Raw genomic sequence first — 23712 nt, forward strand, 5'->3', positions numbered from 1 at the left:
CTGCATTCTTTACCACTGAGCTACCAGGGAAGCTCTCTGAGATTAAGGGGCTTTTGTCTTGGGTTGGCTGTTGGTGTCTCATTAGATTGCATGGTTCTGATGCCCTTTGAGGCATTCCTCGTCTCATACCATATGGTTCTGTGTACTTAGTACCTGCTCAGTGGACAGTTTTTGGAAAAACTAATGAGCAAAATAGAAGTTTAACAAAATTATAACAAGAATGATTTAAAAATGCATTTGGGAAGCATATATATGAATATTATAAAGTAACTCTTACTTTCGCCAAATAGATGTGTGTAACCTGGTTTGTTCAATTAAAAAAAAAGGAGTCACCTAACTGCCCAACCAATAAGACACGAAAGGTCTATTTGACAACTTGAAGATTTCAAAGCAAAAAGAAAAGCTTAGCAATCTTGAACTTCCGTTTGGGTGTAGCCACCGGGGTCCACAAGCCCTCAGAAGCAGCAGCCTTCAGGAGTGATTTCTGTTCGATCTGTATGGTTCCACTCTGTGTCCTTTGTTCTGCTGATCACAACAAGTAAAAGATGTGGTCCCAGCAAGTGGGGATTTAACATTTAGTCCAGAAATCAAACTTGGTACATATGGAAACAGCAGTTCTGTCTTCTTTTGTGTTTATTGTTAAGTGAATGCCGTAAGACCTTTCAACGTAGCATATGCAATTCTAACTTCTGAAAGTAAAAATTTCCTAGATTTGTATATGAAGTATTAAAATCATATCTTGAAGTAGAAAATATAAGCATTAATATTGTTCTATATTTTTCTTACAGAGGAACAGAAAAAAATTCCCTAATATTTTCTGCATTTAAAATGTGTTAAATGGCAGCCCACTCCAGTATTCTTGCCTGCAAAAGCCCATGGACACAAGAGAATGGTGGGCTACAGTCTATGGGGTTGCAAACAGTCAGACATGACTGAGAGAATGAGCGCACACACACACACAGTTAGGTTATATTTTACAGTCTATGCAGGAAAACCACTGGTTTTAAGGAAGTTACAAAAACCCATTTTTGTAACTGTCAGTACATACGGGTGTAATCTTTAGTTAATCAGAAAATTCAATCACTAGAAGACTTTTTTCCTGGTCACACTAGTCATTTTAATTCCCTCTGAGAGCCCTAGTACATTTGTACTTCTTTAGTTTACTCTCTGAAAAGTTGTTACTTTTGCTTGCTGTCTGTTCCCTTCCTTCCAAATTATGGCTTTCATCAGATTAAATCTGATTGGCTGAAGGCTGTTACTATAAATTCTGAGATAATGGAGGGAAAGGAAAACCTCCATTCAGAGTAGTTTCAAACCTGGATAGTCATATAAAACAATAGGATTTGTACAAAATGTATAAATAGGCATTTATCTGGCATCATCTTGCATATTTACAGTCCCTAAATGATAACATGTGTTGTTTGGTAGTTGACTGGCAGATGTCTGTCTCTTTCCCAGCACAACTGAGTTTGGATAGTTTGGTAAGTTAAACCTTAACTGTTATGTGGGTGCTTGGTCTACAGAGAGATGAAGTGATAACCTGCTGATCAAAGAGAAAATGCTAGCTTACTAATATTGATCTTGGAAATTCCTTAGAAATCCATGTGTGACTCAGGTGCCCGTCTTGTTAGGACAAATTGAATGGATAAATTTTATTATGAAAAGTATGAATAAGCTTAGTTTTTCTCTTTACTCTGCAAAGAGTTTTGGCGAAGGAGACTATTTTCCTGTGTGGGGCACCTGCCTTGGATTTGAAGAGCTTATTTATCTGGTCAGTGGAGAGAGCTTATTAACTCTTACAGATACTGTTGGAATTAAACTGCCGCTGAACTTCTCTAGAGGTAAGAATTTTCTTTTTGCTCCTTCAAAAAAGTAGTAACTGGGTAAGATTTGTAAGTTGCAAATATCCAAGTCAAAAAATGTAACATTTGTTAATTTTTTTTTTTTCATTTAAAGGATTTTATTTCTCCAGACAGGAAGGCTACAAAATTAAAACATTAATAACCAAAACTTAATATAACACTTCATTCTTCAAAACAGTCACAAGCTTTTTACCTCTGGACACTCAGGTTATTTTTAACTTATGTACACAGGCTGATCTTTGTACTGAGTTATAAGGATGGCTTAAGGGATTTTGCATGTTTATAACTTACTGCTTCTAGTGATATCAGGACCATGCATGATGAAAAAACTCTAAAATAAGACCTGGTTTTGAGTTCTAACTTTGTTACTTCTTCCTTGCGGAATCATTTAGCCTGTCTTTTACAAATGATTTCGAAAAGCATTTACTCCTAGGGTTTTTTGTGAGGGTTAAATAAGACAGTGTTTTCTGGGTACTGTGCTAAGCACTTTAAACATAACTCTCATAAATGTTATCTTCAGTCATGTCCAACTCTTTTCAACCCTATGGATTATAGCCCACCAGGCTCCTCTTCCATGGGATTTTCCAGGCAAGAATACTGGAGTAGGTTGCCAGGCCCTCCTCCAGGGGATCTTCCTAACCCAGGGGTTGAACCTGCATTTCCCCCTTGGCTGTGTACTGTGTTTTGACCCTAGCTGGGGTGTACTCCATTCTAGTATACCACCTGGAGGTAGCTCAGGTTCCAGGTAAAGGTCATCTCCCTGACCAGACTACCCTTACATCAGATACGAGCCTCTACTCACGCCACAAGGCTACTCACACTTCTGATCAACTGGCCATGAGTTTGGGGATACCCATGGGTTTAATGAAGCTTCCCAGTGGGAAGCTTTTATGTTTTTTGTAAGTGGGCCAAGCTTGGGGCTGGGTGGGGTTGGGGCGCAAGGGCTGTGATGTAGCTAAGGCCGAGAGAGGGTGCCTAGGTGGGGGGCAGTGGGCGCTCTCCCTCTCCTCCTGGGTGGACAGTCCTCGCTTGTGCCAACTGCCAAGGCACCTGGGGCCCCGGGCTCTAGTGCAGCAGCATTGGAAGTGGGGGCGGTGGGCCCGGGTTCAAGGAGGAGGTTACAGACAGCCCGTGTTCAGCTGAGTTCAAAATACGCATGTTTCCTGGGAGAAAGAGCTGTCATTGGTAAAATCCTCAATCGGGGAGGGGCGTGGGGCAGCAGAATGGAGGAGGCAGTAAAATAATCTAATTATCATACCAATAAAATGTTATTATAAGGAAACATCAGCCTATAAGTGATGACAGCAGTGAATTATACAGCAGCGTGTCTCTGTGGGTAGGGCTGGTCTCCGTAGTCCTCATTGAGTACAGAGAGCTTCCCAGGTGGCTCTAGTGGTAAAGAACCCACCTGCCAATGTAGGAGATATAAGAGACGTGGGTTCAATCCCTGGGTTAGAAAAATTCTCTTGGAGGAGGGCCTGGAAACCCACTCCAGTATTTTTGCCTGGAGAATCCCCATGGACAGAGGAGCCTGGCGGGCTACAGTCCATAGGATTGCAGAGTCAGACACAACTGAAGCAACTTAGCACACACTCACACACAGGTTTAATAATGCACTGGAATGACCGACAGAGCTCAGAAAGTGCTGTGTTTGCAGTAAGAGTTTTACTGTAAAGGATTCACGTGGGCTGAGGTCTGGAGGGAATGCGGAACCTCCTGCCCTTTTCCTGTTGACTCAGGGCACGTCACCCTCCTGGCACATCAATATGTTCACCAGCCAAGTGGCTCCAGGGAGCTTTGGTGCTTACAGTTTTTACTGGAGGTTCGTTGCGAAGGCACGATTGATTACGTCACTGGCCGTGTTATTGAACTCAGTCTCTAGTCTCCGTCCATCCCATCCGTGGAGATCAGGCTGACTCAGTTAGATTTACTCTTGAAGTCCATTTCATATCCATTGTGCTGCAGATTCAGGTAAAGCCAGACCTGCTGTAATCACGTGGTCAGTCTCTCTGATCCCCAGCCTCATCTCAAAGCTGTTCAGGGGCCACCTTATGCCATCTCATGAGCATTACAAAGACATGTCCATCCTTTGAGAATTTCCTTGAAATTTCCAAGGGTTTTAAAAGCTCCCATTCCGGAACCAAGGACAAAGACCAGACAAATTGTTTATTTGCCAGTTTGTATAAATAGATACTGATTCTTGGGTAGTTCCCTGGTAGTCCAGTGTTGAAGAATCCACCTGCCAATGCAGGAGACACAGGTTTGATCCCTGGTCTGGGAAGATCCCACACGTTGTGGAGCAGCTGAGCCTGTCCTCCACAGCTACTGAAACCCCTGTGCCCTAGAGCCTGTTCTCCACAAAGAGAGAATCCACCCACAATGCAAAGTCTGCGCACAGCAACTAGAAAGTAGCAACGTTCCCCCCACCTGCCCCCCAGTGTAACCAGAGAAAGTCCTCAGGCAGCAGCAAAGACGCAGCACAGCCAAAAAAAAAAAAAAAAAAGATGATTCTTGTGGGTTACTTGATCTCAGAATCATCAGAATTGAATGCTACCAACCTTTCTTGTTCTCTTAAGGATTTTGGATGGAAAGCAGTAGTTGTTATTCCCAGAACTTATAAAATGCTCTGTACTTTTCAAAGCTCTTTTTCATATTCAAATAGTGCAAAAGTCATATGAGAAATGTATGTCTTGGGTCAGTTTCTGTTGGTAGTGTGTGTTTGAAACACAGTTTATACAAACCAGGAATGAAATCCACTGAAATAAGGAATCAGCAGATTTTGATGATCTGGAACTCTGGGGTTCTCATGGACCGTTAGCATCCTGAATGACAGGCTCGTTTAAGGACAGCTGACATTGGGGCCTTGACTACCATCAGGATTTTCTTATCCTTTTGCTGCTGTGTGTCTGTGTCAGACTCCAGAGTTTTCAGTGAAGTAAATTTCTTCTTTTGATCTGTCTAGTGGTTAGTAACCTGGTTTGTGTTCTTTTCCACATCGTTGGTATTTTTAACCATTTAAGTCCCAGATACTTTGAAAATGTGTTAGAAGTTCTAGGTCCTTTCCTGAGCAAACAAATAGACACACATGTGGGCAGTTTTACCTGTTTTTCAGCCCTGTCTAGAGAATTCAAGTTAAAATCCTCTGCTTACTCTGTGGCTAGCCTGCTCATTATCATGTCCGAAGAATTTTAGTTATTTATGTTGCAATTCTAGAAGAAAGGTACATAAGTATGGAACATATTTGGAACTATGTGTTGAACTTATTTTGTGCCTAACTAGAATACTCCTGTAGAAATGATGTGTTTGCAAATCATTTAGTCATCTTGATTGTGTCTTCACAGTGGCCTCTCTCTGGCTGTGACTTAAGCGGATTTTTTTTTTTTCCTGTGTTTGAATGATTTCTCTTGGGCTTAAATTTTTTCAGGTACATTTCAGAGCAGAATGTTCCAGAATTTTCCTGCTGACTTGCTACTGTCATTAGCAGTAGAACCTCTGACCGCACATTTCCACAAGTGGAGCCTCTCCGTGATGGTATCTTATTTATTATGCAGTGAAATCCATGCTAAATTTTGATTTACTACAGAAGTAATCATTTTGATTTTATTTTTGCACTTTAGAATTTTACGAAGAATGAAAAGTTAAAGGCATTTTTCAATGTATTAACTACAAATACAGATGGCAATATTGACTTTATTTCAACCTTGGAAGGTACGTATCTCTGCACATATACACTTTGTTTTACTATATTTATGAATTTTGATTTTATAGTTCTCTTATGAATAAACTGTCTTTATGAATAAAATCATTTAAAATCTCTTTTAAAAATAAAATCATGAATTAAACTTTGGGGACTGAAGTTGGAAGTTAGGACATTATTGGAGAAAAGAGGCCCATGTTTTGCTCAGGTTCCAAATCAGTTGCGGTTTACCTGGGTCACCTTCTAGGTCAAGGTGATGAAAATGGAAGGGAGGTGAAGACTATGGGGAGGATCAGTGAAGATAAATGGAGGAGATGACTTCTGTTTCTAGCAACATTGCAGATTAAGTACATGCTCCAGACAATAACAAAAAATGTGATTGGCATACAGAAAAAAATCTCCCTAAATACATTGATGAAAGGACAGTAAGGGTATTTAGGTCCTAAACTCCAGGAGTTAAATGGAGCATTTAAACCAGCATTGTTACTGAATCAGGAGAACTTGAGGTGAAGCTCAGGAGCGCCCTCTCTGGAAAGTACCCCCACGGAGCAGGACCCGAAAGGGTGGACCCTCAACGAATCCTGCGTGTAGAACTGCTCAGAGCTAAGAGCTCATTGAGAGCTGAGACTGTGTCTTACTCTTCTTTGTGTTTCCAGATGTTGAATGGATGACTAATTATGTAAATGAAAGAGATTTGGCTTGGAAATTAGGGCATCGTCAGGTTTCCGTGTTGGTGTCTTTCTGGCTGTGTCATCATACCAGGCTCATTTGAAAATTTTATCTTCTGAAAACTTCCTGATACCTGCTAGATAGAAACACTGGAGATGCTCTTATTTGCATATTTTCTTCCTATTCTTGATACTTTTGTTCTAAATTAGTGAGACAGGACCTACGTTGTCAGGAACCTGCATTGATCTTTCAGTGATGCAGTTTACAGAAAAAAAAAGAGTGAATCTCAATTGTTTCTGAATTTCAGTGTGTATCTCTGTCTGAACATTCATCTATTTTTCTATTTGAAAAATCTTTGTTACAATTTATCACTTGTTCAATTGTGAAGCTGTGTCTGATTCTTTGTGGCCCCATGGACTGCAACATGCCAGGCTTCCCTGTCCTTCAGTATCTCCTGGAGTTTGCTTACCATTGAGTTTTTGATGCCATCCAACCATCTCATCCTCTGTTGTCCCCTTCTCCTCCCGCCTTCAGTCTTGCCCAGCATCAGAATCTTTTCCAGTGAGTCAGCTATTCTCATCAGGTGGTCAAAGTATTATAGTTTCAGCTTCAGCATCTGTCCTTCCAATGAATATTCAGGACTGATTTCCTGTAGGATTGGTTTGATCTCCTTGCAGTCCAAAGGACTCTCAAGAGTTTCCTCCAACACCACAGTTCAAAAGCATCAGTTCTTTGGCATTCAGCCTTCTTTATGGTCCAGTTTTTACATCCATACATGACTACTGGAAAAACCATAGCTTGACTATATGGACCTTTGTCAGCAAAGTAATGTCTCTGCTTTTTACTATGCTGTCTAGTTTTGTACTAGCTAGGGTGTTTCTTATCCTAAATAGTACTTTTCATATCTCGGAGAAGTATATTAGAAGATCTGCCTGTCAGTTATCTGTGTGTAGCAATTGATTTTCTAGTCATCTAGCCAATGGGTCTCCTGCTGGTGTCACCACATGTGGTCCCAGAAAGAGAATATGTAACAGGGAGGTGGGGAGGGGGCAGTGGGAGAGGGATGGAGTAGTGGCCACAGCTGCTTGGTCTTAGGTTCTCCTCTTGTGAACCTTGCCTTGGGAAGGGTAGGATAAAGTAGGCTTCCTTTCTGTGATGTGATCTCTCCTAGCAGAGTCTCATGGGATGCAGGAGGACAGTGCTCTTTTTCCTGGACACCTCTACTTTCATATAACTCATTCCTTCAAGTATTTTCTTATGGTAGTTAGGATTTTAATTTCAATGCAACAGTAATAGAGGATTTCTTTTCCAATTAACACACTATTGACTGGGGTTTTTTTTGCAGAAACTAATGCCTGTGGCCAGTGATTTGTTATGTAAGTGAATATTAAAACACTCCAGTCAGTAATGTTTGTGTAGCAAGAGACGAATTAATACATTTGTGGTCAATAAATTGTTAAAATGAGGAAAGGCATATGTGTGAAGAAAAAAAATGAGATGAGTATGTAAATTTCTCAGAAGGCAAATATCACACATATTCACATTTTTAAAAAGTTACAGAATTTAAAAAACACACTTAGAAGTAATTTTCAACAACTTTCACATTTATGTGGCCGTTCTTATTTCATACAGTCCATGGGGTCGCAAGAGTCGGACATTACTTATTTCATATCTACTTTTTCTTCCTACTGGAATATTTTTTGGAGTAAATCCTGGGGATCATATCATTTTTATATAGAAAAGTAGTTAATAATTCTAAGAATAAGTGAACTATAGTAGCAAAAATCTTTCACATTTAAGCTTCTTTAAAAAACCGTTTAAAATTGATTCAATGAAGTCATGAGCCATTCCACAGACTGTGAGAGAGGTACAGTGTACGCTGAGACAAACTAGCTAACCTATAAAGACACCAGAGATGCTGGCATACTTCATTCTCACATGAATAAGTCATTATATCGGAGGGGATGAAGATGTGATGTGAAGTGGCGGGGAAAGAAACCGTTGTAGAAGAAACTTGTCACTAATCAGATGTACCCCTGACTATTGAACTGGTCTGTATTCAGAGGCTCAGTTATTCCACTCTACTCTGATCATGCTTACTCCTTGGAAGAAAAGCTGTGAGAAACTTAGACAGTGTATTAAAAAGCAGAGACATTACTTTGCCAACAAAGGTCCATATAGTCAAAGCTATGGTTTCTCCAGTAGTCATGTATGGATGTGAGAGTTGGACCATAAAAAAGGCTGAGTGCTGAAGAATTGATGCTTTTGAACTGTGGTCTTGGAGAAGACTCTTTAGAGTCCTTTAGACTGCAAGGAGATCAAACTAGTGAATCCTAAAGGAAATCAGTCCTGAATATTCATTGGAGGGACTAATGCTAAGGCTGAAGCTCCAAAATTTTGGCCACCTGATATAAAGAGCTGACTCACTGGAAAAGACCCTGATGCTGGGCAAGATTGAAGGCAGAAGGAGAAGGGGACGACAGAGGGAGAGATAGTTTGATGGCATCACCAACTCAATGGACATGAGTTTGAGCAAACTCCGGGAGATGGTGAAGGACAGGGAAGCCTGGCGTGTTGCAGTCCTTGGGGTCGCAAAGAGACAGACACAACTGAGCGACTAAACAGTGAACAACAACTCTGATCACCTAGTAAAGTAAATCATATTTCAAATTGTAGAAAGTTGTGCATGCGTGCTAAATTACTTCCGTCGTGTCTGACTCTTTTTGACCCCATGGGCTGTAGCCCATCAGGCTCCTCTATTCACGGGATTCTCCAGGCAAGAATACTGGAGTGGGTGGGTAACCATGCCCTTCTCCAGGGGATCTTCCTGAGCCAGAAATTGAACTAATGTCTCTTTATGTCTCTTGCTTTGACAGCTGGGTTCTTTTCCCACTAGTCACCTGGGACTCTCATAAAAGGTTATAAGTCAGTGAAATACTTTTATTATGAACTTCACATTGACTGTGAATTGAAACTCTTTGTTTCTGATAATAATATGCACAGTTTTACTTTGTCTGACATTGTGGGGTATAAAAGTAATGTTCTACACAGAATATACAACATAATTGTAACATCTTAGACCATTGTTACCGTTTAATACTCACCAGTCTATTCTTTGTGCAGGATACCGGTATCCAATATATGGCGTCCAGTGGCATCCGGAGAAAGCTCCTTATGAGTGGGGGCAATTACAAGGCATTTCCCATGCACCTAATGCTGTGAAGACTGCATTTTATTTAGCAGAGTTCTTTGTGGCTGAAGGTAATTTGAGGCAGAGGTTATAATTTTATCACTCTAGTGTGGTTCTGAAGGAAATTGCTCTCATCTGAACTTTTGTGTGTTCTATAAATGTTGTGTAGGTTTAACTTTTATTTATTTTTTTCTTTTTCTTTTTTTATTTTTATTGGATGCTAATTATTTTACCATATTATATTGGTTGGTTTTGCCATACACTGACATGAATCCGCCCCGGGTGTACATGAGTTCCCCCTCCCAAACCCCCCTACCCCCACCCTCCTCCCCTTATCCTCCCTCTGGGTCATCCCCACATACCAGCCCCGAGCATCCTGTATCATGCATCGACCCTGAACTGGCGATTCGTTTCACATATGATAATATACATGTTTCAATGCCATTCTCCCAAACCATCCCACCCTCACCCTCTCCCACAGAGTCCCAAAGACTGTTATATACACCTGTGTCTCTTTTGCTGTCTGGTATACAGGGTTATCATTTGCATCTTTCTAAATTCCATATATATGCGTTAGTATACTGTATTTGTGTTTTTCTTTCTGGCTTACTTCACTCTGTATAATAGGCTCTGGTTTCATCCACCTCATTAGAACTGATTCAAATGCATTCTTTTTGATGGCTGAAAAATACTCCATTGTGTATATGTACCAAAGCTTTCTTATCCATTCATCTGCAGATGGACATCTAGGTTGCTTCCATGTCCTCACTATTATAAACAGTGCTGCAGTGAACATTGGAGTACATGTGTCTCTTTCAATTCTGGTTTCCTTGGTGTGTATGCCCAGGAGTGCGATTGCTGGATCATATGGCAGTTCTATTTCCAATTTTTTGAGGAATTTCCACACTGTTCTCCATAGTGGCTGTACTAGTTTGCATTCCCACCAATAGTGTAAGAGGGTTCCCTTCTCTCCACACCCTCTCCAGCATTTATTGCATGTAGACTTTTGGATAGCAGCCATCCTGACTGGTGTGAAATGGTATCTCATTGTGGTTTTGATTTGCATTTCTCTGATTATGAGGGATGTTGAGCATTTTATCATGTGTTTGTTAGCCATCTTTATGTCTTCTTTGGAGAAATGTCTGTTTAGTTCTTTGGCCCATTTTTTGATTGGGTCATTTATTTTTCTGGAATTGAGCTTTAGGAGCTGCTTGTATATTTTGGAGATTAATCCTTTATCCGTTGCTTCATTTGCTATTATTTTCTCCCATTCTGAAGGCTGTCTTTTCACCTTGCTTATAGTTTCCTTTGCTGTGCAGAAGCTTTTGATTTTAATTAGGTCCCATTTGTTTATTTTTGCTTTTATTTCCAATATTCTGGGAGGTGGGTCTTGGAGGATCCTGCTGTGATTTATGTCGGAGAGTGTTTTGCCTACGTTCTCCTCTAGGAGTTTTATAGTTTCTGGTCTTACATTTAGCTCTCTAATCCATTTTGAGTTTATTTTTGTGTATGGTGTTAGGAAGTGTTCTAGTTTCATTCTTTTACAAGTGGCTGACCAGTTTTCCCAACAGCACTTGTTAAAGAGACTGTCTTTTCTCCATTTTATATTCTTTCCTCCTTTGTCAAAGATAAGGTGTCCATAGGTGCGTGGATTTATCTCTGGGCTTTCTATTTTGTTCCATTGATCTATATTTCTGTCTTTATGCCAGTACCATACTATCTTTTTTTTTTTTTTAACAAGTATGCAGATGTCATTTATTTGGTCCATAAGTACAGTATAGTTGTATTTGAGTTTTACAAAACATCAAATATAAATAACCTGAAACTGTAACAATATACAAAAACTGGCTTCTTACACAGACATACCAGGCAGTTCAAGCTGAAAACTTGAGTAAATTAACAACTGTTTTACATTAATATACATAGTGCCAGTTAACATTTAAAAACAAATTTCAATGCATAGCACTCGATACTTCTTTGAATTTGTTTCAGTCAGTTAAGAGTATGAAAATGGTTAGATCTAGGCTAAAAATAATTCTTCTTCTAACCAAAAATAAAGGCATAATGTTTATAACCAGGTATCAACTTTACTAAACCACAATATTTTAAAACTGTTAAATGATACCTAAGGGTATTTACATTAAAAAGGCAACATGCATTATGTTGTTTCATCTCATGGACTGGTTATGCACATACTTTGTTCAAAGGGTTTTAAAACTATACTCCTACTTTCAATACAGCATACTGCAATGTTTCTAATAGTTCTAGCGAAATGAATGCTTTCAAAGGGAGCAGAATCACTTTCAAGTCACTGGTGTCAATTTTTTCCCTTTGGAACAAAGGACGTAACAAATAACCTGGTTCTGCCCAGAAGGCCTTAATGGAGTAAGAAGTTCCGTTCAGAGGCATTTCTGTTCAATCTAATGCTATAACCTCTTCAAGCTCCTCTGCCTGCTCTGTGCGTGACCTTTTCGCACTGACACCCTCTTTCTCATCTAGCTTCCTCTTGCGACTTCTTTCTTCTTCACTGATACCAGCATTATATGCGGGACCTTCTTCATCCAAATCAACTATGAGCACATCATCTTGCTCTTGTGAATGTGCCAGGAACTGTTCTGAGCACTTTGCATATACAGCTCATTTAATCATCACAACCACCCTGTGGATGTGGAAGGCTGAGCTCCGTCATCGCTGCCATTGATTATGCTTTTGGCAGCATCTTCAGCTTGCTTGGGCCCCACTTTTTCTGGGGCATCACCAACAACTTCAAATTCAACATCCTTTCCTAGGTCTTCACTATGAAGGAGTTGATCAATAAAGTGTAGTCCTGAAGGAAGTCATCTGCTTGAAGTCGGCTCCCATTTCTCATTCCAAATTCTGACAATTTCTTGTGATTATTAGCTTCTGTCTCTCCCTCTTCTGAAGATATTAGGATTGTTGCTTTTCCATCTTCAATTTGGACATCTGGTGCTACCATAGCAAGTTTTTCTTTCACAAACAATCTTATCTTGTAAGGTGAGAACAGTCACTTTATGAACATTCAGCCGCACAGTCACCTCTGGCTTGCTGGCACATACGTAACAGTTAGGGTTGGGAGCATCCAGTGCACAAGGCACAAGAAGCTTCTTTCTTGGGTCTGGTTGTTTATTCAAAAAAATTGTTCTACACTGGTCTATTTTTCCTGATAAAATCTTCAATCTGTCCAATACTATCAACCCAGCAATCACTGCATTAGTAGTAGCGATAGCAGGAATAATGTTCCCTTCCATTGATTTGATATCGAATCTGCTTTTCATATTCATACTGAAAATATGCATCCTGAGATTTGCAGCAGAGGTGACAAAATCCATTGCAGATTGGTCATCCTTGTCCCATATGAGCTCAGCTCCATCCCCCTTTTCTGCTAAATGAACTCTCAAAGTCTCAATGCTCTTTGAAAAAAGACACGCATAGCTCTTGACATCTAGAACCTGTTGGTCTTTCAGACCTAACTGGGGTTCGTCTTGTTGATCTGATGCACTGGTTTCTTCTCCTTGACTTTGCACTTCAGCCCAATCCAATGGAACTGGAGGTTTCCTTTTCTGCCATAGTTTGTCCATCGTCAACAGATACCTGGTATCATCTTTAAAAAGCTTGGTAAAAAGTTGAACTGGATCATATCCAGTTGATTTAGCCCATTCCTTGGTGGAAATACGTTTAATGTCACCATCCTCATTAGATGCTCTGGCTCTGACTTCGGCTTCCATTGGTTCCCAGGAAGCTTCAGGGTCAGCTCTGTCAGGAGATACTTCTTGATCAGCATCTTCTTCTCCAAACAACTGGTTGAACAAATATTTCGCCCAGACAATGCAGTGAATAGGTTCTGAAGGTGTGTTACGAATTGTACATCCAGGAAAAGTTCTCTGGGTTGGTTTGGGATGACATTCATAACACTCGGTCACACCCTTTTTGATAGTGGTTACTTGCCCAAGATAACCAGCAGTTCCACTCTCAATAAGAGGGACATCAGCTGCTAGACACATTCTATTAACGTGGTTGCGGGCAGCTCTGTTATCTAAAGCATTCATAACCAATATAAATTGTCGAAAAAATTCCACATTATAGTCAGGGTTCATGATACTGTCATGGTAGGCTATGATATTAGCTTTCGGGTAAAACTGCAGTACACTCTCTTTGGCAACCTGGGCCTTTGATCTTCCAACATGTTTCTTTTGAAACAAAAACTGCCTGTTGAGGTTGCTGACATCAATAGTATCCAGATCAATCAGGTCGATGTGGGAGAAGCTGGTGAGCACGAGGTTTTTGAGGAGCTCGCAGCCAATGCTGCCCGCCCCCACCACCAGGACCCGGCCCCAGGCCACGGCCTCAGCCAGTTCCCGGGGCAGCCCCCGTGACAGTGCCATGGCGGGACAACCACAGGCGGTGGCGGACGCGGAGGCGGGAGAAGTGAGCCGTGGCCGGAAGCAGGTGGGGGAGGGGCGGCCCAGCTTCCGCTCCAGCTATGCCAGTACCACACTATCTTGAAGACCATGGCTTTGTAGTAGAGCCTGAAGTCCAGCAGGTTAATTCCCCCAGTTCCATTCTTCTTCCTCAAGATTGCTTTGGCTATTCGAGGTTTTTTGTATTTCCATACAAATTGTGAGATTATTTGTTCTAGCTCTGTGAAAAATATCGTTGGTAGCTTGATAGGGATTGCATTAAATGTATAAATTACTTTGGGTAGTATACTCATTTTCACAATATTTATTCTTCCAATCCACGAACACGGTATATTTCTCCATCTATTAGTGTCCTCTTTGATTACTTTCACTAGTGTTTTATAGTTCTGTATGTACAAGTCTTTTGTTTCCTTAGGTAGATATAGTCCTAAGTATTTAATTCTTTTCGTTGCAACAGTGAATGGAATAGTTTCCTTAATTTCTCGTTCTATTTTCTCATTATTAGTGTATAGGAATGCAAGGGATTTCTGTGTGTTGATTTTATATCCTGAAACTTTACTGTATTCATTGATTAGCTCTAGTAGTTTTCTGGTAGAGTCTTTAGGGTTTTCTGTGTAGAGGATCATGTCATCAGTGAACAGTGAAAGTTTTATTTCTTCTTTTCCAATTTGTATTTCTTTTATGTCTTTTTCTGCTCTGATTGCTGTAGCCAAAACTTCCAGAACTATGTTGAATAGTAGTGGTGAGAGTGGGCACCCTTGTCTTGTTCCTGACTTTAGGGGAAATGCTTTCAGTTTTTCACTGTTGAGGATAATGTTTGCTGTGGGTTTGTCATATATAGCTTTTATTATGTTGAGGTATGTCCCTTCTATTCCCACTTTCTGGAGGGTTTTTATCATAAATGGATGTTGAATTTTGTCGAAGGCTTTCTCTGCATCTATTGAGATAATCATGTGATTTTTATTTTTTAGTTTGTTAATGTGGTGTATTATGTTGATTGATTTGTGGATATTGAAGAATCCTTGCATTCCTGAGATAAAGCCCACTTGGTCATGATGTATGATCTTCTTAATGTGTTGTTGGATTCTGATTGCTAGAATTTTATTAAGGATTTTTGCGTCTATGTTCATCAGTGATATTGGCCTGTAGTTTTCTTTTTTTGTGGGATCTTTACCCGGTTTTGGGATTAGGGTGATGGTGGCCATAGAATGAGTTTGGAAGTTTCCCTTCCTCAGCAATTTTCTGGAAGAGTTTGAGTAGAATAGATGTTAGCTCTTCTGTAAATTTTTGGTAGAATTCAGCTGTGAAGCCGTCTGAACCTAGGCTTTTGTTTGCTGGAAGATTTCTGATTACAGCCTCTAGTTCCGTGATTGGCCTGTTCAGATTTTCTATTTCTTCCTGGTTCAGTTTTGGAAAGTTGTATTTTTCTAGGAATTTGTCCATTTCTTCCATGTTGTTCATTTTATTGCCATATAATTGCTGATAGTATTCTCTAATATTCCTTTGTATTTCTGTGTTGTCGGTTGTGATCTCTCCATTTTCATTTCTAATTTTATTGATTTGGTTCTTCTCCCTTTGTTTCTTGATGAGTCTGGCTAGTGGTTTGTCAATTTTATTTACCTTCTCAAAGAACCAGCCTTTGGCTTTGTTGATTTTTGCTATGGTCTCTTTTGTTTCTTTTGCATTTATCTCTGCCCTAATTTTTAAGATTTCTTTCCTTCTACTAACCCTGGGGTTCTTCATTTCTTCCTTTTCTAGTTTCTTTAGGTGTAGATTTAGGTTATTTAGTTGACGTTTTTCTTGAGATGCACCTGTATTGCTATGAACTTTCCCCTTAGCACTGCTTTTACAGTGTCCCAGAGGTTTTGGGTTGTTGTGTTTTCATTTTCATTCATTTCTATGCATATTTTGATTTCTCTTTTGATTTCTTCTATGATTTGTTCATTATTCAACAGCGTGTTGTTCAGCCTCCATATGTTGGCATTTTTAATGGTTTTTCTCCCGTAATTGAGATCTAATCTTATTGCATTGTGGTCAGAAAAGATACTTGGAATGTTTTCAATTTTTTTGAATTTACCAAGGCTAGATTTATGGCCCAGGATGTGATCTATCCTGGAAAAGGTTCCGTGTGTGCTTGAGAAAAAGGTGAAATTCATTGTTTTGGGGTGAAATGTCCTATAGATATCTATTAGGTCTAACTGGTCTATTGTATAATTTAAAGTTTGTGTTTCCTTTTAATTTTCTGTTTAGTTGATCTATCCATAGATGTAAGTGGGGTATTAAAATCTCCCACTATTATTGCGTTGTTGTGAATTTCCCGTTTCATACTTGTTAGTAATTGTCTTACATATTGCGGTGCTCCTATGTTGGGTGCTAAATGTTTATAATTGTTATATATTCATCTTGGGTTGATCCTTTGATCATTATGTAGTTTCCTTCTTTGTCTCTTTTCACAGCCTTTGTTTTAAAGTCTATTTTATCTGATATGAGTATTGCTACTCCTGCTTTCTTTTGGTCTCTATTTGCATGGAATATCTTTTTCCAGCCCTTCACTTTCAGTCTGTATGTGTCCCCCGATTTGAGGTGGGTCTCTTGTAGACAACATATGTGGGGGTCTTGTTTTTGTATCCATTCAGCCAGCCTTTGTCTTTTGGTTGGGGCATTCAACCCATTTACGTTTAAGGTAATTATTGATAAGTATGATCCCGTTGCCATTTTCTTTATTGCTTTGGGTTCGAGTTTATACACCCTTGCTGTGTTTCCTGTCTAGAGAAGGTCCTTTAGCATTTGTTGGAGAGCTGGTTTGGTGATGCTGAATTCTCTCAGCTTTTGTTTGACTGTAAAGCTTTTGATTTCTCCTACATATTTGAATGAGATCCTTGCTGGGTACAGTAATCTGAGCTGTAGGTTATTTTCTTTCATCACTTTAAGTATGTCTTGCCATTCCCTCCTGGCCTGAAGAGTTTCTGTTGAAAGATCAGCTGTTATCCTTATGGGAATCCCCTTGTGTGTTATTTGCTGCTTTTCCCTTGCTGCTTTTAATATTTGTTCTTTGTGTTTGATCTTTGTTAATTTGATTAATATGTGTCTTGGAGTATTTCGCCTGGGGTTTATCCTGTTGGGGACTCTCTGGGTTTCTTGGACTTGGGTGATTATTTCTTTCCTCATTTTAGGGAAGTTTTCAACTATTATCTCCTCAGGTATTCTCTCATGGTCTTTCTTTCTGTATTCTTCTTCTGGGACTCCTATGATTCGAATGTTGGAGCATTTAACATTGTCCCAGAGGTCTCTAATATTGTCCTCATTTCTTTTAATTCATTTTTCTTTTTTCCTGTCTGTTTCATTTATTTCTACAATTCTATCTTCTAGCTCGCTTATCCTGTCTTTTGCCTCTGTTATTCTACTGTTTGTTCCCTCCAGAGTGTTTCTGATCTCATCTATTGCATTATTCATTGTATATTGACTCTTTTTTATTTCCTCTAAATCCTTATTAAACCTTTCTTTCATCTTCTCAATCCTTTTCTCCAGGTTATTTATCTGTAACTCCATTTTGCTTTCAAGATTTTGAATCATTTTCACCATCCAAATTCGAAATTCTTTATCAGATATATAGATTCCGTATATATTCCTCTTTTTTGTGTGTTGGTGGGCATTTATCTACTTCCTTTACTTTCTGGGTATTTCTCTGCCTCTTGATCTTGCTTATATTGCTTTGCTTGGGTGGCCTTTCCCTCTTCTGGCAGTTTGTGGAGTTCTCTTTATTATGTAGTTTCCTTGCTGTGTGTGGGGTTGGACGGGTGACTTGTCAAGGTTCCCTGGTTAGGGAAGCTTGTGTCGGTGTTCTGGTTGGTGGAGCTGGATTTCTTCTCTCTGGAGTGCAATGAAGTGTCCAGTAATGAGTTACGAGATGTCAGTGGGTTTGGAGTGACTTTGGGCTGCCTGTATATTGAAGCTCAGGGCTATTTTCCTGTGTTGCTGGAGAATTTGCGTGGTATGTCTTGCTCTGGAACTTGTTGACCCTTTGGTGGTGCTTGGTTTTAGTGTAGGTATGGAGGCGTTTGATGAGCTCCTATCGATTAATGTTCGCTGGAGTCAGGAGTTCTCTGGTGTTCTCAGGATTCGGGCTTAAGCCTCTTGCCTCTGGTTTTCGGTCTTATTCTTGGAGTAGCCTCTAGACGTCTCTATCTGTCATTTCCAAGGTGGTTCCCTCTGTTTTAGCTTCTTCTGTTTGCTGGTCTCTTCAGTGTCTAATTTCCACCTTGATACTAGGGGGCGGGTGGACACTTTTTAAGGCTCAGTTGTTCATTCCTGCTCTGGGAAGGGAGCAACGCTGCAGACAAATATCTCTGGCGTCTGTGGGGAGTGCTCACAGCGTCTCGGCCACACTGGGTTTGCCCTGCTCACAGCATGTGTGCTGTCCCAGTCTACACTGCACAGGCTCTAGGTTGCTCTGCTGGGAACTGTCCGAGGCCGGCGCTGGGGTGTATGCACTTCCCAGGTCTGAGCGGTTCAAGTTCAGTTTCTCAGGTACTCCACAAAGGCGCAGACTTGGTTGGGCCTGCGTTTTGTGCCTTCCCTGGTCTGAGCAGTTCAGGTGACCAGGTGTTTGGCGAGCGCAGTCGCTGCGACTTATCACCTCCCCAGTCCCTGCCACTCGGTTTTCTGGGTGTACAACCGGCACACCTTTTCAGGCGGATATCGACAGGAAGAAGTCTTGATTAGCAACAAGCCTGCCTGCAGTTTGTATCAGATGCAGGGGCCGCGGTTGCCCCCTCCAGCTCTGGCTGACCTCCCTGCCTGTCTCAGCGAGGTTGGTGGATGGGCCGACTGCAGCCGGCTCACTCTGCTCAGCCCTTTGTTCTGTGAGCGGGGCTGGCAGAGTCTTAGGTTAGAGCTTTCTGCCTTTTCGTGGGGAAGCTATCCCAGTCTGCTTTGCTATCCCCAGTTCGTTCAGATTGTTCTCGCGGCATTCAAGTCCAGTCCTTTCTCTAAGCAGTTCAGTCGGCTCCTCCCTGCCCAGGCCCCGCTTGCTAATGGCATATGCAAGCGTCTGTGCTGCTTCTCCACTGGGAGTTACCGTTTGGCGGGTAATCTGTGAGTTTTAATTATTTCTTTTTCTTCCTGGTTATGTGGCCCTCTGAGTTTCCAAGGCTTGCCACAGACTTGTCAGTGAGAGTGTTTCCTGGTGTTTGGAAACTTCTCTCTTTTTAAAGCCTCCCTTCCCGGGACGGAGCTCCGTCCTTACCTCTTTTGTCTCTCTTTTTATCTTTTATGTTTTTTCCTACCTCCTTTCGAAGCCAATGGGCTGTTTTTCTGGGTGCCTGATGTCCCCTGCCAGCATTCAGAAGTTGTTTTGTGGACTTTACTCCGCATTCAAATGTTCTTTTGATGAATTTGTGGGGGAGAAAGTGGTCTCGCCGTCCTATTCCTCTGCCATCTTGTTCCTTCCCTAGGTTTAACTTTTAAGAAAATGAATTTGAGAGTCCTGAAATTGAGATATTAGTCATTTAAGTCAAATCAGGACCATTATTTCAGTGAACTGTATTGCATTCTCTAAAGTGGGTTGAATTCTTAAACAACAGCATAAAGATTCTTTTTTCTGTCTTTCTTGATTCCTTTTTTTTAAGATTTTTTTCCCATTACTATTGGGTTTCCCTGGTGGCTCAGTGGTAAAGAATCTGCCTGCCAGTGCAGGAAATATGGGTTTGATCCCTAGGTGGGGAAGATCCCCTGGAAAAGGAACTGGCAACCCACTCTAGTGTTCTTGCCTGGAGAATCCCATGGACAGAGGAGCCTAGCGGGAGGCAGTCCACAGGGTCACAAAGAGTCGGACACGACTGAGTGACTAAGCAGCGGCCACCATCATTACTCTTTTTTGGAATAATATTTTAATTATGACATTATCTGAGACTTAGATCTTATTTTTCCAGGACATTTATTTGAGTTGAACCTATACTCATCAGTCTGTGGATTTAAGTCTCCCTGTCTATAGGACATTGGAGAGTTGGAGAGTTAATATGCCTTGCCTGCTTTTTCATGTTGGAAACCAAGATGTAGTCACAAATTGTTATGTTTGTGGGTACTTGGGAGTGTTAGATGCTAGATGTGGTTCTAGATGCTTGAGGTTTATGTGGGTGTGATGTGCATGTGAGACAGAGCTAAAGATGCACCTCGCCAAGGATGGGGCATCCCCCGGGTGAGGCGTGGGCATGGAAGTCTTGGCCTTCTCCGTCCAAGCTTTCCCTAAGGTTTATCATCCCTCTGTCCACACTGGCAGGTATATACTGCATCCCGAGTTCACCGTGGTTTAGGGTTATACTCAGTTTAATGGGTTATTTCTTGACAAAACCCCAAATTGAAAAAAAATCCAAAAGGTCTCCCATGGGCAGTATTAGTCCTAAGAAGCATATTTAGGTCACGTGTGTAGAAGTGAATGAGGACAGCAGTGGGCAGGGCACGGTTTTCTCCAGCACTGTCACAGGCATGACTCCACCGTCTTCATCTTCCAATGCCGTCTTTCTGAAAAATGCCAGAAAAGCCCATAGGACTTTATTTTGACTTTAAGGTGAAGTCTGAGGCTTCACCCCCTCACATCAACTTCAGCTTCGCCGACTTCTTTTTGCCTCCTTCCATTTCAATTCCGCTTCTCTTCTCCACACCACCACCACACCTGCCTCGGCTGTACAGGGTCTCCCTCCGCTTTACTCTTGAACCATCTTCGGGAAGTTAGTCTGTAAAAAACGTTCTGTGTGATGATGTAATATTTGTAGTTTGTACTCATGCATGGAGTAAACAGTGTATGATTTATATACAGAATGTATCATGTTCAATCAAGTGAAAGTGTTAGTCGGTCACTCAGTCCTGTCTGACTCTTTGTGACCTCCATGGACTGTAACCCTCCAGGCTCCTCTGTCCATGGAATTCTCTAGGCAAGAATACTGTAGTGGATTGCCATTCCCTTCTCCAGGGGATCTTCCCAACCCAGGAATTGAACCTGGGTCTCCTGCATTGCAGGTGGATGCTTTACCGTCTCAGCCACCAGAGAAATCCCTGTACATTGCAACGTACATTGTGGTGGGGCAGGTGACTTAACATACAAAGTACAGAGCAATGGGATCCTCTAGAATTTGTTGTTAATATTGAGATAGCACACAATAATAGGTTACTCATTATGTGCAGCTTTCAGAGAATAGGTACAGTTTCTGCTTTGATTGCTGATGGAAGAGTTGGAGCTTCTTCCTTGATGTCTTGTAGGCAGGTTTTCCTCGTTTTCTGGTCTGTAGGACCAAAGTGATAAATCAACTGCAAAGACTTCATTTTAGAAGATTATTTCCAATTAAGGTTGTGAGTAGCCTAAGAATAAGCAAATAAAAGATTGGGACTTCCCTGGTGATCCAGTGGCTAAGACTCTGCTACCAGTGTTAACAGAAATGTTAACAGTATCCATTTCTGTTTGGGAATCAGACTAGATTGCCTGAGAGTTAGGACATTGCCTGGTGAATATTTCCATCTCCAGGAGAGGCATCAGGCCTTGTGCAGAGTAGGTACTTAGTAGGTGCCTAGTAGGTGTTTGAAGGTAGTGAGAACTGAGCACCATGTGGGGTCTGGTGCAGGGTGGGTGTGGCTGCTCTCAGGAGAATGCCCCTCCAAGTCAGGTGCTGCTTTGTTTGGGAGGAATTTTATAAGACATTTTTTCCTTTTTCCTGGCCTTGTCCCGCTAAATAATGCTGATTAGTGGAAGGAACATCACAAAGTAGCCTTTTGAAAATTGTACCCCATCTTCTTAAAAATTAATCCTTTCTTTGTCTTGCAGCTCGGAAAAGTGATCACCATTTTGAATCTGATGTTGAAGAGAGCAAAGCACTAATTTATCAGTACCGTCCAACTTACACTGGAAACGTTTCTTCGTTCCAGCAGAGTTATATATTTGATTGAAAGGCTTCGCTGTGTTAACAGGAATTCTGATCAACTCCCTGAGTAAACTGTTATAATAATGAACAACATGCTGCTCGTGGCGGTAATAGGCCACAGAGATGCCTCTGCTGTGATGTTACCGGCTCTGATTCTTCATTCAGTATTTCTGTGCATCACATTTGATAATCAGTGAGACAGATAAATAACCATGGCGTGTTTCATGGAAAAGCTTTGTTTTATTTAAAGATTAGGAAATAAAGTTATTGAAAATACAGATGTTTTATTTTTTCTGATTCTGGCAATACCACTCCCTATGCCGTCCACCTACCTCATCCTTGCTGAAGACTGTTTTTATTTTTTAATCAATTTTTAAGCAGGTATCGTTAACGTACACATTATATGAGTTTTAGGTGTGCAGTATATTGATTTGATATTTTTATACATTGCAAAATGCTCACCACAGTCTAGTTGCCGTCCCCATAGAATGTTGTTACGATATTATTGGCTGTATTTTCTGTGTGCACATTGCATCCCCCTGCCTTACTTATTTTGTAACTGGAAGCCCTTGTCTCTTAAGCCCCTTTACCTACTTTGCTCAGCCCTCTGTCCTTCTCCCCTCTGGTGACCACCTGTTCATTCTCTGTAACTGTTTCTGTTCAGGTATGTTTATTCATTCACTTCATTTTTTTAAATCCCAAATATAACTGAAATCATACAGCATTTGTCTTTCTTTGTCTAACTTATCTTACTCAGTGTAATGACCCTCTGGATCCATCTGTATAGCCACAAATGGCAAGATTCAACTCTTTTTTCTGGCCGAGTAATCCTCTGTGTGTGTGTGTGGTGCAGACATACATTTCTGTTTCTGCTGTTTCAGATCCACTATTGAGGAAGGGTCTGTGTTTTGAACTTTTATCTCTCAGTGTTGGCCACAGTAGTCCCTCAATAAATGTTTGTGACTGTTTGTGAACGTATCTTTTTTTCCATGGAAAATGATTCAAATGCTGTCATGTATTTGCTCGGGTATATTTTTATCTATTTCTTAGTCTGTGTTCCCTCTTCCACCCCTTACCATCCAATATACCCTCAAAAACACTTGAAGTTTAGAAATACCTTGAGGGAAACCAAGCAGTTAAAAGAGAGATTTTTTTTTTTTTTTTTTTTGAGCTGTTTCTGGCAGCAAGTTAAGTATCTGCTGTCCTTGTTCTCCTGGAGATATTGCTGGAGAGGGGAGCATGGGAAGCCGAGTGATTGGGCAAGATGCTGGGGAAGATGAGGAATGATTTGATGTGCAGAAAGATAGGAGCAATAATCTGAAGATACTGGATCAGACCATAAGCTTTGGGTAGTAAGGCCACACAGAACATAGAAATTAGAGGTTAACCCATTTAATCAGTTGAGAAGACCTTCTTAACAGAAGTATGGGAGATTTAGTTTTTGTCCATGAGCATGAAGATTGAGTGTTGTCCTCTCAAGTGTGCCATTTCTGACTAACTTCACATCTTTTATCAATCGAAAAGATAGTGACACAGTAATCTTGCTGGAGAGTCCTGTGGACCAACTGGCCGGGCTACAGTCCATGGGGTTGCAAAGAGTTGGACACGACAGTGATTTAGCAGCAGCAGCAACGACCTGTTGTTACTCACCCTCCCTGGGCTCTTCCAGCCCATCTGTTGAATTATAGATCTGCTCATTTCCAAACTTCCCTAGTGACACTGAGCCCAGATGGCATTGTGACTCACGGTGCTGTAGCAGCCGTCTTCCTGCCCGCGAACCCGACTGCTCACTGCTTGCCACAGTTATCAGGGTGACAGTGACCGCAAATGCAGGAAGATGTGGACTGTTGGTATTTTTCTTGACTCATATTGCATTTTCCATTTTCCCCAACTGTGTTATCTTTATGCTGGAAGCAACTTTATTCCAAGAGCAGAATCTCTTGCA

At 41.0% G+C, this 23712-nt stretch overlaps 1 protein-coding gene and 1 pseudogene across 1 annotated transcript in view; one reads left to right on the forward strand and one right to left on the reverse strand.

Annotated features, from left to right (window-relative positions):
- The window catches only part of GGH (gamma-glutamyl hydrolase), a 32181-nt gene extending 10138 nt beyond the window's left edge, over window positions 1–22043 (forward strand). The window contains exons 5-9 of the mRNA XM_055431715.2: window positions 1703–1841; window positions 5287–5393; window positions 5480–5570; window positions 9352–9489; window positions 21671–22043. Of these exons, the coding sequence (XP_055287690.2) occupies window positions 1703–1841; window positions 5287–5393; window positions 5480–5570; window positions 9352–9489; window positions 21671–21792 (597 nt within the window). The 3' untranslated portion in view covers window positions 21793–22043. The remainder of the gene's footprint in view (window positions 1–1702; window positions 1842–5286; window positions 5394–5479; window positions 5571–9351; window positions 9490–21670) is intronic.
- Window positions 11726–13829, reverse strand: LOC129559878 (SUMO-activating enzyme subunit 2-like; annotated as a pseudogene).
- Window positions 22044–23712: the final 1669 nt, after the last annotated feature.

This window comes from Moschus berezovskii, chromosome 16 (genome assembly GCF_049115385.1).
Source record: "Moschus berezovskii isolate FMDL1 chromosome 16, NW_MosBer_1.0, whole genome shotgun sequence".
In the NCBI taxonomy this organism is placed as follows: Eukaryota; Metazoa; Chordata; class Mammalia; order Artiodactyla; family Moschidae; genus Moschus; species Moschus berezovskii.